The 16848-nt window shown below is 43.2% G+C and overlaps 1 protein-coding gene across 1 annotated transcript; it reads right to left on the bottom strand.

The window, feature by feature from the left end:
- Window positions 1-1906: 1906 nt before the first annotated feature.
- c5h15orf39 (chromosome 5 C15orf39 homolog) lies at window positions 1907-13995 on the bottom strand. Its single transcript, XM_061721792.1, has 4 exons — window positions 13965-13995; window positions 11248-11382; window positions 6302-9500; window positions 1907-3119 (listed from the first exon to the last, which is right to left on the bottom strand). Exons 3-4 carry the CDS (start codon window positions 9456-9458, stop codon window positions 2155-2157), a joined length of 4122 nt encoding a protein of 1373 aa, XP_061577776.1. The 5' UTR covers window positions 9459-9500; window positions 11248-11382; window positions 13965-13995; the 3' UTR covers window positions 1907-2154.
- Window positions 13996-16848: the final 2853 nt, after the last annotated feature.

The following is a 16848-nucleotide window of genomic DNA, read 5'->3' as shown; positions in this document are numbered from 1 at the left end:
GTCGAATTTGTGATTCTCTTTTACAGAATGAGCTGAGGTGGATTAGCTTGGTTGATGCAGGATGGGAGAAGAACAACCTACATTTAAGAGGAAGAAAATGAAATTCTATAAAGTTAAAGTAGGATTCCACATTTAGTCTCAAGTGAACACCTATTTGAGCAGCTGGTACAGAGGCGTAAATGCTTGTCGACCTTTAGTTACCAGTTTCAAACACGACCCATTTATAGTCACTGAGGTCAAAACTTAGTCTTGTAGAATACAGTGGGGAGAACAAGTATTTGATACACTGCCGATTTTCCCACTTGCAAAGCATGTAGAAGTCTGTAATTTTTATCATAGGTACTCTTCAACTGTGAGTGATGGAATCTAAAAAATAAATCCAGTAAATCACATTGTATGATTTTTAAGTAATTCATTTGCATTTTATTGCATGACATAAGTATTTGATCACCTGTCAACCAGTAAGACTTCCGGCTCTCACAGACCTGTTAGTTCTTCTTTAAGAAGCCCTGCTGTTCTCCACTCATTACCTGTATTAACTGCACCTGTTTGAACTCGTTACCTGTATAAAAGACACCTGTCCACACACTCAAACAAACTCCAACCTCTCCACAATGGCCAAGACCAGAGAGCTGTGTAAGGACATCAGGGATAAAATTGTAGACCTGCACAAGGCTGGGATGGGCTACAGGACAATAGGCAAGCAGCTTGGTGAGAAGGCAACAACTGTTGGTGCAATTATTAGAAAATGGAAGAAGTTCAAGATGACGGTCAATCTCCCTCGGTCTGGGGCTCCAGGCAAAATCTCACCTGGTGGGGCATCAATGATCATGAGGAAGGTGAGGGATCAGCCCAGAACTACATGGCAGGACCTGGTCAATGGCCTGAAGAGAGCTGGGACCACAGTCTCAAAGAAAACCATTAGTAACACACTACGCCGTCATGGATTAAAATCCTGCAGCGCACGCAAGGTCCCCCTGCTCAAGCCAGCGCATGTCAAGGCCCGTCTGAAGTTTGCCAATGACCATCTGGATGATCCAGAGGCGGAATGGGAGAAGGTCATGTGGTCTGATGAGACTAAAATAGAGCTTTTTGGTCTAAACTCCATTCGCCGTGTTTGGAGGAAGAAGAAGGATGAGTACAACCCCAAGAACACCATCCCAACCGTGAAGCATGGAGGTGGAAACATCATTCTTTGGGGATGCTTTTCTGCAAAGGGGACAGGACGACTGCACCGTATTGAGGGGAGGATGGATGGGGCCATGTATCGGAAGATCTTGGCCAACAACCTCCTTCCCTCAGTAAGAGCATTGAAGATGGGTCGTGGCTGGGTCTTCCAGCATGACAACGACCCGAAACACACAGCCAGGGCAACTAAGGAGTGGCTCCATAAGAAGCATTTCAAGGTCCTGGAGTGGCCTAGCCAGTCTCCAGACCTGAACCCAATAGAAAATCTTTGGAGGGAGCTGAAAGTCCGTATTGCCCAGCGACAGCCCCGAAACCTGAAGGATCTGGAGAAGATCTGTATGGAGGAGTGGGCCAAAATCCCTGCTGCAGTGTGTGCAAACCTGGTCAAGAACTACAGGAAACGTCTGATCTCTGTAATTGCAAACAAAGGTTTCTGTACCAAATATTAAGTTCTGTTTTTCTGATGTATCAAATACTTATGTCATGCAATAAAATGCAAATTACTTAAAAATCATACAATGTGATTTTCTGGATTTTTTTTTTTTAGATTCCATCACTCACAGTTGAAGAGTACCTATGATAAAAATTACAGACCTCTACATGCTTTTCAAGTGGGAAAACCTGCAAAATCGGCAGTGTATCAAATACATGTTCTCCCCACTGTATATGATGGGAAATGAAAACTAAACAAACTCAGAAATTCCTTCATGTTTTTATGTTGAAATAAAAATGCAGTCCAGACTTAAAAAATGTTCAATTAGTTTTTAATACACTAAGAATAGTGCACTTTTTTTCCCCCCCAAATAAAAACATTAAAACTCCCCTGTGCTGGGAAGAGCAAAAACAGACACACCCTCAAAAGCACCTCGTCACTTGCATGGAACGTCCATGTGGTCTCGTTACAGAACCATCCGGTCCGGCTTCATTTTTGACACAGCAAGTCTCGTCCCAACTAAAGTGGGAAAACTAGTCTTCAATTATGAGCCAGCCCTTTCTGTAGTCCATCAGTAGTTCCAGGTAGTACTTCCATTCTGGCTCACTGTCATACCTGACCTCGTATATAGTCTTTAGAGGGTTGGCGTGATCCTCGTGCACACGCAGCACCTCTCCCCTGTACCACACTTCTGATTTGTCGGCCTCCTCGTACAGATGGCGGACCCTCTTCCCCACCAGGTCCGGGTACCGGAGCCGCGCGGCCCTGCGAACCCTCTGCACAGCCGAGCGCAGGACCCATCGTTTCCTGTGTTCGGCACCGTGGCGGGCGGACAAGTAGGGACAGTATTTGATCTTCAAGAGCGACGTGCGCTTCTTTTTAGAAGAGCCGCCGAGGCGTCTTAAGCCGTGAGAGAAGCCGTGTCTCTGCCACCTGCGGGTCGCTTTGGGGGTCACGTGGGGGTCGCTCTCGCCGCTTGCACCTGGTCCATCAGCTCCAGATTCCGACACGGCTTGGTAGCAAGTCTTTTTTCCATTCAGACCCTTTCCAAACATCTTTCTCAGTTTGAGAATCACACCTGAACAGTTCTTGGATTTGACCCGCGGTTCTGAGCACTGTTCACCGGGTGACGGCTCGTCCAACATCAGCGGACACATCCACGAACTCTCCGAATCTGCACTCTGGGGAGCAGTTGAAGGATCCTGATCTGGAACCACGTGTTCAGTCTCGTGGACGTCAGAATGTCTCTCTGCAAATGTTTTCAGGACACCTTCAACCGTCTCCTCCTCGTCACCTGCCTCTTCCTCACCAGTGAAGTCATCCAGAAACGTGCATCTCGAGCTGCTCGTCACCCTGCTTTTTCTTTTGCTCAAACATGGTCTCTGCCAATCTGATGGCGAGACCGGTGAAGCGTTGATGTCTGAAAATGCAGGAGATCTGTCGCTGGACGCCTCATGGCCTCCATCTGGCTCTCCGTTATCAGGTTCCACGTTCAAACCTGCAACACAAGGAACGCTGGGATCAGAATGAGGTTGGAACTAAATCTGACACAGAAATATTGAAAATAAAAAAAAGGGAAGAAGCGCGTTAAAAGCATTTTCTAAATGTTATTTAGTACTCAGAGAAATATTGGTGGAAAGCAAGTTGGAAAAGATCTTTCAGGATGTCTAATTCCACAGAAAAAATAAATAAAATAACTGCACCGTTTTCCAAAAGCTGATTACTAAAGAAAGCAAACTGCTCAGATCCTCCATTTAGGTTGACAAATGAACTTATTCAGCACACGAGAAGACAGGAACTGATATCAGCTGACACTCGGTGAACGGACAGAATCATCCTCCACCATGAAACACTTTCAGCAGGGACAGAAGAAACAGGCCGTCGGAGCAAACACGAAGGCTGGGAACTAAGTCAGCTGCTACAAGGGATGCTATCAGTCAGGGATAAGACAGTAGTGAGGCAAGAGCGGGACAAGAGCAATGTTCATAAAACCTAAGTCCTCCTGAGCCGTGTGGATCAGTAACGTCAGCAGTTGGTGCAAATTCATTAAACCTTATTCTGTAAGCAAACATGAAATTGAAGCACAGGCATTTAAAACCAACTGGGCTTAACTCTACTTTAAATCTAAAAATCCCTTAAAAGAGTTGTGTTTAAGTCAAAGTGTTACCTATACAGTAGTGTGAGTATGGTCAAAGCTGTATGTAACCAGAACTTTACACACAGTTTACAGTAAGACTATTGTTTCCCTTCATGTCACAAGCAGGGAAGATTGATGAGACCTTTCCTGTTGTAACTTCACTCCTTCAGTACATCAAAATAATCTTCCTTCTTCATTCTATTTTGTGAAGTGGCAGCACAACATCATGAAGCTGCCACGGCCACACTTCCGAGCTCCATCCCGGCTCCAAGGTCAGCCATCATTTCAAGCAAATGGTTTCCCTTTGAGTTCCATTACACCAGGAAAAAGTCTAAAAAAAAAATAAATCTAAATATTTATTTTTTGAAGAGTGACATCCTCTTGCTGCGTGGCGTTTGGAACGGGTTTTACTGTAAATAAGGACCCTCTCATCCTGGTCTCGGCCATCAGTCACCAGGAAGCTTCCAACGCCAAAAACATCATTAGGTGAAATTCTGAAAACTGCTTAAGGCCCCATTCAACTTAGCGTACGTAAACTTCTGAGGTCAAAGAAAAAGCGGGAGGGGGGCACAACCCATCATTCTGGCATACTTGAATAATGAAGTGAATATAAAGTCATCAAGTGAAGAGAAAATCCGAAGTGCTCAGGGAATTGTTCAGAAAAAATGTGGCGCTCTTTGGTGTTGGGGAAAAAAAACAATATCTAGTCAAAAAAGGGAGTCCAAGGCACTCTTCTGAATATAAAGTCAATCCGACCTAAAAACAGAGAGAGTTTTATCAACATTGGGGTTTTTTATAAATATAGGAGAAAAGTGTCTGTAAATCCTCGTTACAACCTTTTGAGAGTTGCGCCAGCAGTGTGTAATCACGGCAATTTCACAAAAAGAAGTGAAAAAGATAAAATCTTAATTTGATTCTGCTAAAAATTGAGATCAAGGAAGACGGATTATCACATTGTTGCTTTTAGTCCTCACATGACATTTCTTCCTTAAGCCACACCGGTGTTAAAAACGGATGCTCATTCTTCCCTCCAAGAGCTGCTCTGTTAAATGCAACGTCCCCTCTGAAGCGTGAACTTCCCTTCAACCCCAGCATGAACCCATCCATGTGCAGCCCCCTCCCCCCACGTCATGCAGCAGCATCTCTGAGCAAACATGAAAAAGCTAGGATCATGCAACTTCTTGTGATTGGCTTTTGAAGGTTAACAGAAAAGGGGTCCTGCTTTCTAAGGGGAGAAAGAGCAAAGAGTGCTGAGCTTGAGGGACAACATAAACAAAAAAAAACAAAAACAAATATACCTGGACTTTCTTTTGGGCATCAGGTGAAGGTGATTCTGTAAAAAATAAATGGATTTTATATTGAATAACGATTCTTGACTGCGAGTCATTCCTTACAGAAAAAAAAGGGGCCACTGATGCAGAAAATTTAAAGACTTCAAAAAAAAAAAAGAATTCCAGTATTTCCAGAAATCTGTTTGGTGAGATCATGCTGCATATTTCATTTTTCCAATCAATCAAACTTTCTTTTTAAAAAGGCTTTCAGTATATACAAGTAAATTAAACTACATCTGAGAGTAAAATGTAATTAAAACCAGATTTGCAGGAAAAAGATTCCAACACGTATGAAATGCAGAGAAAGTTTACATATTTCTCCTTTAACATTTATTTAAATAAATGGCCATTTTAAAAATATGATGCCAGCATTATGTTTTTTTCTTTGTTTTAAACTTGTTCCGTTTTCTTCTTTCCCATTGATTAGCTCTAAGAGGTTTGGAGGAGCACGTGTCAACAATAACAACATTTCCATAAATGAGTCAGTTACGCAGATCATTTAGTTAAGTGATCCCCATATCAATTACTTACTTTCATTTGTAAGTAATTGCATCAACTCCAACCGTTTAAAGCGAGCTCTAGCCCAGAGAAAGTTGCAGCACTTCGGGACCCTCATTACATTTTCTTTACATTTGTTAATGAGTGCTTCTTAGATGCGTGCCTGAGCCCGTCAGTTCCAGTGCTAAATCGTTTTAACTGCAGCCTGAGGGCCTAGAAATCTCTTTGGTTTAACAATCAAGTAATTACTCTCCACATTCAAGTATTTGCTGATAAAATGCTCCACAGAAAGACGACCACTTCTCTTTGTGTCATCAAGAGACACGATCGACTACGAGACGTTGCAGCTGCTGGTTTCTGAGGCCTTCTCGTCTAATTTTGTTTCTAAACTTATTGCTGGCATCAAATGTGTCTTTCCGGGTATTAATATTACATCTCATTATTATTAAATTAGTTTTGAAAGCAATTATTTATTTCTGTGGTATTTCTGCCTTTGGACTGACAGGTGTGGTGTGTAACACTTGTTTACTGCAGTGACTGCAATTTGAAACGTTTAACATCCAGGTATGAGAGATACACATTTCTATAAACATTCCCATACTTGGAAAATCGCTTGAGAGAATATAAAGATTAGAACAACTTGTTTAAAGCCAACCTGAACTTCTTACAAATACATTTCCTGCAACTCAGCAAGTCTGAAGAGACTGTACTCACCCAGATGTTTGCAGACGCAGGTGTAATACAGAAGGTTGACCACATCTGCATAGATGTCAGGCAGGTGCTTGAGTGACATGAGTCTCCTGAGCCTGGAGGAGCAGGCCCGTTTATGCAGCTGGATCAGGATCTTCTCTTCAGAGAGCGTAGTGGGCCGCAGCTCCACTTTGTGCAGTTGCAGGACCTGATCCACGAAGCTGCCTTGCACCATGGGAAACAGCAGTTCCTTGACCACCAGCATGGGGAGAAACACAGCTCCCGTCCTCATAACGTGTGGGAAGGGGCAGCGCTCCTGACTAGTGTACTCCTTCAACCGCCCGAGAACGGTCCTGAGGGCCGAGCTCATCTCCTCGTTGAGCCACGCCTCTCTGGCTTTCACTCCCAGCAAGCAGCTTACCTTCTCAACTTTACTAGACTTGGATGCAGGAGCCGTTATTTCCACCCGAGACAGCCAGTTCTTGAGGTCCTGCTCCGAAGAGGCCGACACAGACTTGGATATTAGCTTGCACAGAGAGTGATGCAGCTCCAAGAAGTGCTTGCGCACCGGGGTTTCCCGCTCCTGGTTTTGCATCAACGAGGCAGTCACTGCCTGAGGACACGGCTTCTTTGCGAGTGCCACGGTGGCGCATCGCTTGCCATCAGGGATGATAATCTTGTAGGTGGAAAGTTTAAGATAATGGGGAGGGATATTCTTGAAATCCACTTTGCCCTCAGGGGGCTGAATGCTCGGTGTGGGTTGAGGGGCGACGGCCTGATGCAGCGTTGCAGGGGAGGAGTCGACTCGTGCGGTCGAGTCAGTGCGGTTGCACTCGTATGAAATCCCCTTTTCAACTGAAACCTTTGTGGGCTTTTTTTCAGGTTCCTCAGAGTCGCACCTTTCCTTCAACGACACGAGCTCACTGTCAGGTGAGCTCGCTTCTTCAGGCTCCATCTTAACTATTACTCTTCTGTCCTCGTTTTGGCTCACGACAGAGTCGTCCACGTCGGATGAATAGTCCTTTTCTATTTTTATGTTTTGAGGTTTAAAGACCTCACCTGCAGCCTCCTGTGCTCGACTATCCAGAGAGGTTTCTTTGGAAACTGGACTGAGAGCAGGCTGCTGATCGTCGTAGTCGGGCCTTTTTTCCGTCACATCCTTCCTGATATCGTCCTCATGCTGCTCAGGTGTCTGCGCCACTCTCTCTCTGCCTTGAAATAACACTCCTGAGGACTGCAGGTGCATTTGGTAATGTGCCAAGCTGAAGACGTTGTCGATAACTGGCATAGGCGGAGAGCTGATCTTATGTCTTTGTTTAACAGTCTCCATTTCCACTCTTTGTTGTTTGCTGCTCAATTCCACCTCGTACACATCCTTGTCCTCCTCTTCGATTTTGATAGGTGGAGAAGAGTGAGAAATGCTTCTCTTCAGACTCCTTTTTTTAACAGTGCTTCCTGTATTGGACACGACCCCATTGTGCTTACTTCCTGTTGTAACAACAGGGGAATGGACGATTTTTCGGGCATTTGCACCGTTTGGCACGGCTGCGTGCACTCGCTCTGCACTGCGGCTGGGTGACTGGGACTGCCATGCTGCATGGGAAACAGGAAGGCTCTTTGGCTGTTTAGCTTGGGCTTTGCAGGTGGAAAAGTCGAGGAGTCTGTTGATGCCAGCTGGAGGAAGGACGGGGGCGTCCCGGTACAGGTTGGAGAAAGGGAGAAAAACTCTGCTCATCTGTATGCTGGATGGCGAGACGGGCGGTTGCTTTACGCATCTGGTCGGGGTGCTTTGGTCCAAATGCAGGAATGGCGAGGAACTGTGTAGCTGGTCAGCATGCAAGCTGCTGGTGGGTTTGTCCTTGGCTGTAGGGAGATCCACATGTTGGCTGGGTGAGGAAACTTTTATGTGACTCGGGTGAGACGCAGGGGATGAATGTTGCCTCTCTAAGGAAGCTCTGATTTGGCTTGCATTTAAATGAAATCTTGGAACTGCGTAATACGGATAGTCGAAACCCCGCATGAAGGAAGGATTTTGCAACATCTCAGTATAAGACAAAGGAATTTCAGCATGAACTGACTGAGGCAGGACGTAATGCTCCAGCGGTTTGGGGATTATACGTTTATGAAGAAGGGAGACATTTTCCCCCTGCTTACTGCCACTATCTTTACACTGCCTGTTTTCTACCTCCCCGTTAGCCTGGGAGTAGTAAAACACTGGGTGCTGTGTTAACTGGCCATATTTGGACATGGGAGAACGTTCCTGATAAAGCTCTGAGGTCATCTGCTCATACGTGGGATGGGAGCTGTACAAGCCGGGGTAGCCCGGGGGAGAAGTCTGTAAATGCTGGCCATGCTCACTTAAAGGGCCAAACAGCGTCCGAGTCGGGGCACAGGGGTAACTGGCGTAGTTTGGCCCGCCCGGGCCGTACGGCTCCATGGTCATCCTCTTCAGTTGCTCTGCCCCACGCTCCAACTGCAAGCTTCTCTGTTGCAGCAGCGCTTCCTTCCTCTGAACAGGTGGTTTTTCATAGTGCGCAGTCATCTGCAGCCAGTCGTGCTCATAGACGGCGTTGGGCGTCCTCTGGGAGACGTGGTCTCCGTGGCGCGCGCCGAACCGTTGCCCCATCGCACAGCCCAGATCATTACAGCAGGGGTGGTGTCCGTAAACCGCTTTAGGAATTGCCAGGTAAAGTGGGCTTGGGGATGGAGGCGAGGGGTCCTCGGCTCCGAGTTTTTGTTTTCTAACAGCCACCGACGCTACCGATGTAGCAACTGCCGGACTGCTGATCTCAGGACTTTTACTGTAAAACGTGAAACCCTGTTTTGCTGGTGGGTGGCACATGGGAGAAGGATGAGAACGGCCTTCCTCTGCAGCAGCGGCAGCGTCTTGCCTGCACATCACGTGGTTTTGCCTTTGCATGCCAGAAAGGGGACGCACGGGACTTCTGTCATCCATCTGAGCCATCTTTGATTTACTCCAATCTTGGGTGAATCCCGCGCCATCTTTTCCTCTGGGGTCATATGTAAAATAGGCCCCATTGTACTGCAGCGTCTGCTTCCCCAGGAAGCCAGGCACAGTTGGGGGTTTTAACAGTCCTGAAGATGCTGCCGTCCCATCAAATAAGGGCATGTTGCTTCGGAGCGCTGGGTCTGCGAGCGTCTGCGCTGGATGGCGGCTCATCCTGTGGTAACTTTACGACGGTGCACTGATGTGGCTCCAGATCTGAGGTTACACAAATGAAAAAAATAATTAGATACTGGAATCCATTATTGAACATCTGTGTTATCCCTTTAATTTCCATGACTAAAATTCCATCTCATCCGTTAGATAGCGCAGCGGGATACATGGAGAAAACAAACACTTTGTTCACAAAACAGAGCAATCATTAGATAAGAGCCTGGTTTTTTTGCAACCTTGACAAATCTTGTGGGTTATCACAGATCACGCACAGACACCGTTATCAGCCAGTGCAGATGAACGGTGGGAACAATATGCAACGGAGAAGTTGCAATCTGAGGAATGCTTCGTGTTTAATTATAATCTAGTGCCGGTGCAAGGACATCAGTGAATGAGGGAAGCAAGCGTGGGAGGACTTCCCCCACACAGCTCAGGTCCTGTGACCATCTTCCCTTCAGGTGGATGCATGCTGATAACATTATGAAGTGATGAATCACGCTTGAGTTTTTACAGTCTCCTCTTAGTCATAATCACGTCACCATCAAATTGAGAGGTTGAACAAAACCAGAAGTTATCATTTGATCTGAAGGACAGCTCTTGTTGTGCGTTTACATCCTAATACAAAACATCATGTTTCTATTCTGCTTTTGATGTCCAGAAACCTCAAGCAACACCGGCATAGACCATACTTTTTCCACACTTCTTCAATGTTGGGACTACAAGTGACTTTTTGTAAATGCCTGGGCTGAAAAAAAAAAAAAAAAAAAAAAAAAAAAAAAAGAGGAAAAAGACAATGCTGTTTTGAGTGAGCAGAAAAATAAACTCTACACGAGAAGAGGCAATTGCTAATTGTCAAAATAAAAACTACAACAAAAGGCATTTTGCTAAACGTCACTGTGTTTTTGGAAGTTATATTTGCTCTTCACGTTTGCTGAGCAACATCTAGCATTATTTTTTTTTCTACATCTAGAAAGGAAAAATGAAATGCAGAAGTACATCCTCTTTCTTGTTTCCTCTTAAGTTCTTTTAAAAGGAACGGTGCGTCAGAAATGTCGCAACCACCATTATGGGAAGATAATGATCTATTGAACATATGTACTAACTCATCTTAAGTCCAGCTCCGCCACGTTGCCACTAGAAGCCCAGAAAAAATTGTTGCATCAATGTCACGTCTCTCATACAGCTTCATCTCCAAAAAAGACCCATCGTCTTTGTCGACTGAATAGGCTTTTGTAACTAAGACGGATAGAAAAAAAGTGACATTTGATTAAAGGACAAACTTGGAGAACATAATCCACTATGCAAAAAAACACAACAAAATACTCTGTTTTATGGTGTTACATTTCAGGACACTATAGTATAATTAAATAAAATATTGGTCCTTAAAATGAGGTAAATACAACATATTTGACTCAAGGATACTTTGTTCTACCTAGATACCAACCCAAAAACCTCAATGTGCCTGCAGCTCCACTGCTACCAGGTGGACCGATTATTAATTTGTGAAGCCAACGTACATCGTTGCCGCCCATCTCTTCTTTGACTTCGCCTCTTCAGGACATTGCTAACTGAGGTTTGTAGAGCGCCAGACATGGTGGACCTTGTGGTTTTTGTTCCGTTTTTCCTCATAAGATTGGCAACTGTTTTGAAATGTTTTCTGCTTTTCAGGCTCTCAAAATGTTGTGATGCAATCCCAATTGTTTTTAAACTCTTCCCAGACTGACGTATGGCAATAGTGCTTCTCTAAAGACCACTGCTGATATTTTTCCTTCTCGTCTTTGTGTTAACTCACATTTGAACGTCCCGACCAGCAAACAGCAAACTGCCAAAACGTCTGCTTTTGCATGAGGCAGTCACACCTGCTGAGGATCCCTACATCAAATGCTTTTGATTAGCAGCAGCTGGCCCGCAACCAACCGTCTGGTGCCTGTGGAAGCAGTAAGGGTGGCTTTAAGTTTTCACACAATGCTTCTGCATGTTGGTCAGTAAATATTGAGACAGTGTTGCATTTACCCAGTTTTTAGACTAAGTGAGAACCAGATTATATTGTTACGTGTCAAAAAAAAAAAAAAAACACCTTTTTAAATTCTAGGGTTTTTGTCTTTCTTAGGAAATTCATTTTATGGTGACAACAGTTACATACTTTTTTTTTTTTTAAATAAATCAACAAGAGTGCAGAAGTGAGTAAACACTTAACACATGCATTCTTAAAACACTCTTGTGCACGCCGTGCAACAACCTGAGCCTGCTGGATGTGAGGACAGAAAAGGTATATGATATGTCCATTTAATGTCCTCAAACACCTCAAACTGCAGTGCCATTCCGTGCAGCATCCTGCGAGAGGAAAAAAAATCCTCCCCCTCAATACAAAAATCACCAAAACAAATCAATCAATAGAAAAAGAATAGAAAGGAAAAGAAAAGGTAAAAGAAACAAAGAAAAATACAATAAACACCCAAACCAAAATATCCATGAAATGGAAATTTCATTTTAGTACGAATAGCCTGTTAATTTTGTCTATATAAAAGATACCCCATTAAGCTGGTCCTAAAATTTTTTAAGGATGACGCTAACTTAAGAGATCTATCTAAACAGTTCCAGAGTTGAGGGCCATGGGATTTGATAAAGGATTGGTGACTGCAGGTACGACAAAGAGGTAAATGAAAGTTCTTCCCACCTCTAACTGAATAAGAATGAAAATCTGATGATAACAGAAAAAAATTATGAAAAGTGCCTGGAATGTCTTGTTTGAAATGAATGAACTTAAACATAAACAGGCATGTTTGAAACTTGTTAATAGAAAAAATTGATAATAATTTAAATTTGCTAAATAACGGTGCAGAAGGTGCTTGATGAGAAGAAAATGAAATCATTCTCAAGAATCTTTTCTGAATTAGAAATAATTGGTTGAGGTACGAGGAATAAGAAGCGCCCCAAACAATGTTGCACATATATGTTGAAACGGCTGCAGGAGACCTGGTGGACATTTGCATCTGCCCTTTCTGCAGATGAGTGACATATCTGCATCCTGTGTTGAGTTTTTAGTAAAATTAACTCGCTGTGAGCCAACTTTCAGCCTGAGCCAGGCTGCTGTCAGCACTCCGCCCTGCAGAGCCAACAGATGTTATCTGCTCATCCTGTGGTCACACTTTAAATAAAAAAAAATTAAAAAAAAGGAGCCACAGCGAGATGGCTTTTTGGAGCAAACTGAAAACAAGTGCGCTTTCTGCGCATAAAAGGAAACTGTGGGGAGCTGAGGTGAGGCTCTGTGTGTGTGTGTGTGTGTGTGTGTGTGTGTGTGTGTGTGTGTGTGTGTGTGTGTGTGTGTGTGTGTGTGTGTGTGTGTGTGTGTGTGTGTGTGTGTGTGTGTGTGTGTGTGTGTGTGTGTGTGTGTGTGTGTGTGTGTGTGTGTGCGACTGCGTTTCTCGCCTCCCGTAACTGAGGGTTGGAGCGACTTCCTAAGGCTGATTTATAGGCCCGCGTTACACCAACGCAGAGCCTACGTAGCCCTACGGCGTAGGTTACGGCGTAGGCTCTGCGTCGATTTAACGCAGAACCATAATTCCTGCTTAAGGCAAAACCGTCCAAACTGACATGAAGCAACTCACGCGAGAACAAGGAAGAGGGAAGGAAAAAAAAAAGAAATTCACGTCATTCCAGTCCATCTAACAATCATTAATCACTTTTGCTGTAAACCAATTTGTCAGGTCAAAGATACGTTGGGACATGTCAGCATGTTCCCTATCGCAAGACAAAACTAAATAAAGGTGGATTTCTGTCAGCGCGTCTTGCATGACTCACGGACAACATAAAACGGAACTTGAGCTCAAATAAGTTCCTTCTGTGTTGCTTCTGATATTCTGATGATTTGCATGTCGTTGCAGGGGGGGTGGAGTATGTAATCACGAGATTGCTGTCCCGATCACATAAACAGTCGGCGCAAATTATTAGCGAGGACGCAAATATTATGGAAATAATGTACGCGTCAGAGCTTGTCTTTCAGCGCGGGTCATTTCCATGCAGGCTGTGAAAGTGTCTCAAGTCAAAACTAAAAAAGCCACACTGTGGCCAAAAAAAACACGCCGTTTTTCTCACGCTCGGGATCATGTGTGGCATTGCTTTGATTGGGTGAAATAGTCGCACATTCTTCGGTTTTTCCGGCAGGACGCGCTCCGCGTGTTTGTCCGAGCTTACTTCTCTCACGCGTCCAGTAGTCTCAGTAATGTGTCTTCAATGAGGCAAATCGAGCGGTTAATAAAAGTGATAAAAGTCCTTACCTCGCTGCTGCTGCTGTCACCAATGATCTCCACGCGCACTCCATGAAACACGGCTTGGGAATTTAAAAAGGGCAGAAATCTCCGGGATCTTTCAGCTGTGACAGAGAGCATGCATGCCACCCCCCCTCCAAAAAAACTGGTCCGGAATGCACGAGGCTTTTACTGAAGTTAACAAAGTGAAGAAAAGACAAAAGGGAGGAGGATGGTCTTTTATCAATAGGCGGAGTCATACCCGCAGCCTAACCACGGCTGGTTTTCTTCACATGTGATGTTTTCCCGCTGGTGGCTTCCTCGCTTTTATTGGCTGTCTCCTGAACGCCCGGCTGCCAGCTGCCACCTTAAACCAAGCCGGAGTCATGCTTTTCTTTTCTTTAAAAAAAAAAAAGATGTATTGTTATTCACTGACATATACTGTAGCACTCATGTGTGCACTTTTTGCTTCTCTGGGTTTCACTTCTTCTCCTTCTTCCTTAATCTGAATGACCCTTCTGAGAAATGAAGTCATCAGAGGAAATTTGATATGCCCCAAATCAGTGGCGTCAATTCAGTGGAAGCTAAGGTATGGCAAGGTTACGAGTCACAGAACTTAACTAGAGTATCAATCAACACGTACAGCAAATACTCATCACAGAAGTTTATGTAGCTGATCTGTGTGGTCAAGAAAATTGGAACTTTTTCAAATGCAGTCTCGCTCACTGCAAAAACTCAAAATCTTACCAGGAATATTTGTCTTATTTCTAGTTAAAATGTCTCATTTTTAGTCAAAAAATCTCATTACACTTAAAACAAGATTCATCACCAGAAAAATAACTTATTTGACCATTTTCACCTGTTTCAAGTACATTTTCACTTGAAATAAGTAGAAAAATCTGCCAGTGGGACAAGATTTATCTTCTCATTACAAGCAAAAAAATCTTGTTCCATTGGCAGATTTTTCCACTTATTTTAAGTGAAAATCTACTTGAAACAGGTGAAAATGGTTGTTTTTGAGTCTTGTCTTAAATGTAATGAGATTTTTTTGGACTAAAAATGAGACATTTTAACAAGAAATAAGACAAATATTCTTGTTAAGATTTTAAGTTTTTGCAGTGTATAATAACTAGTGAAATCGATCATGTTGTTCTGATTTGCATTTGTAGTTATTCTATATGTATAAAGTAATAGAATAATCAATACAAATGGACACAGAGTAATTCCATAAATGTATTTAAAAAACAAACATTTACATTTTCCCTTGAAGCCAAGCTGTGGCGGCTGCCATACCTTGCCATACCCAATTGACGCCCCTGCCCCAAATGTCACTACTGCCAATAAAAGTTTGGGAATCTCAAGACCAAAAGTCCTCTGAATACACCAACCACTTTACAATCATATCAGCCCCACGCCTGTGCCTGGTTTCCCTCTGTCCGTATTTAACAGACAGATAAGGCTAAATCCAACCTTTTAGGAGTTTTATATTGCATCTATGGCTCTGCTCCTACAGATGGATGCTCACAGAAAGTTTCAGCAAACATTTGGAGAAGAATAAGGAATAAGGATAACGGGTTCTAAAAGAATAGGATGAAATTAAAAGGTGGTTAAAATTAAACACCAAAGTAAAAGAACACCTTGTTTGCTCATTTGTTGACCTCATCCTAATGTAGTTAATGGTTTACTTTAGCTGAGCAAAGTTAAAATCAGGTCTGCCCTTGCAGCAAACAGCTGTTGACATTTAGCTTATGTCACCAGCCACATTTAACATTTTTGGTTCATCCATGGCACTTGTGGGAAAAACAAAAAAAAACATAAATGTTTTACCAGCATAGGGCTTATTTGAAGGATTTAGTGTGGATGTATATTATTCAACTCTTGCTTGATTTTGCTCCTCAGTGAGTTAATTTATTGTTGCGCTTGCATCATTTCTGTCCTCCTTCACCTGTGGGCTGGAGTATAATTTACGTGTCCTGTGGGGGCAGCCAAAGTTTAGTCTAGACAAGACTTCCATCAATCCCAGTGGCCTCCCAGATAAAGAGATCCTCTAGTGGGCAGGAGGGCTGCGGAGCCAGGGGTTATGTTCCCCCACGGAGCCGCCTGACATCCCACCCATCTCCAGTAACCATGGCATTACATCCACAGGCTAACCAACAAAGGGTATCAGGGGATACATTTTCAAACATATGAGAGGGGAGAAAAATCACAAGTCAACAGAGAGAATCAGAATCTTTTATTTTCACTGTGCAAAAAAAAAAGAGGTGAAGATAAAAATAGAAAAAGTACATATAAGTTCATCTTAAAAAAATAAGCAAAGTTAATGCATGCAAGCACTTGTAGATGCTCACGCACGTCATTGGCACATATATGAATGATTACACATTTAAAGGTCTGACTGATTTCATTTAAACAATATTCCCCCTTCGGCTGATGCTCAACTCTCTATTCTTAATATTTATCCTAACTTTTTTTTATGAAATCTATAATCTACAAATATCAATTTGAGTAACTTGCAAGGTAATCAAATGACTTTAGAATTAGGAAACTCAATATGAATATTCATTATATACATTGTGAAGGAAAGAAACTGAAAATAGAAAACAAATTCAAAAAGAGTCATTTTGGCAATCATCTTTTTTAAAGTTCTTGTCCCTTTTTATATTTAAAAATGAAAATATTTCAAGTGCGGCAGCTTTGTTGATTCGGTATTTGTTTTAATATCTCTGTACATTTTGTTAGTGACATGATTTTTATTGCAAATTCTTAGATCACACCATATTTTTTAGTTGCACAACATTTCGAGCTATAACCGTTATAACCCAGCTAAATACCACACGCAGATATACGTTTGAGTGAAACCAGAAGGTGTTTACCACATCTCAGAGACAGTAAAGTGACTTGTGGTGACAAGGGGAGCTGAGCAGGTGATCTCCGAGGACGCAGTTTCTGATGAAACCCTCTTTCTCACCCCCTGAGGCCAGAGGCTGCTCAACGAGCATGGAGACTGACTTGCATCAGACACACAAACTCTACTGATGTGACGTGGAGAGATTTCACAATGCATTCAGGTGATTTTCATGGAAATAATCCGAAATCATTCTCCCAGGGATGTGATTTCTTTTTGGCAAATAAGTTAGCTTTGTCAT

The sequence above is a fragment of the Cololabis saira genome, chromosome 5, assembly GCF_033807715.1.
Source record: "Cololabis saira isolate AMF1-May2022 chromosome 5, fColSai1.1, whole genome shotgun sequence".
NCBI lineage: Eukaryota > Metazoa > Chordata > Actinopteri > Beloniformes > Belonidae > Cololabis > Cololabis saira.
This window is presented reverse-complemented; position numbering and strand designations above follow the sequence as displayed.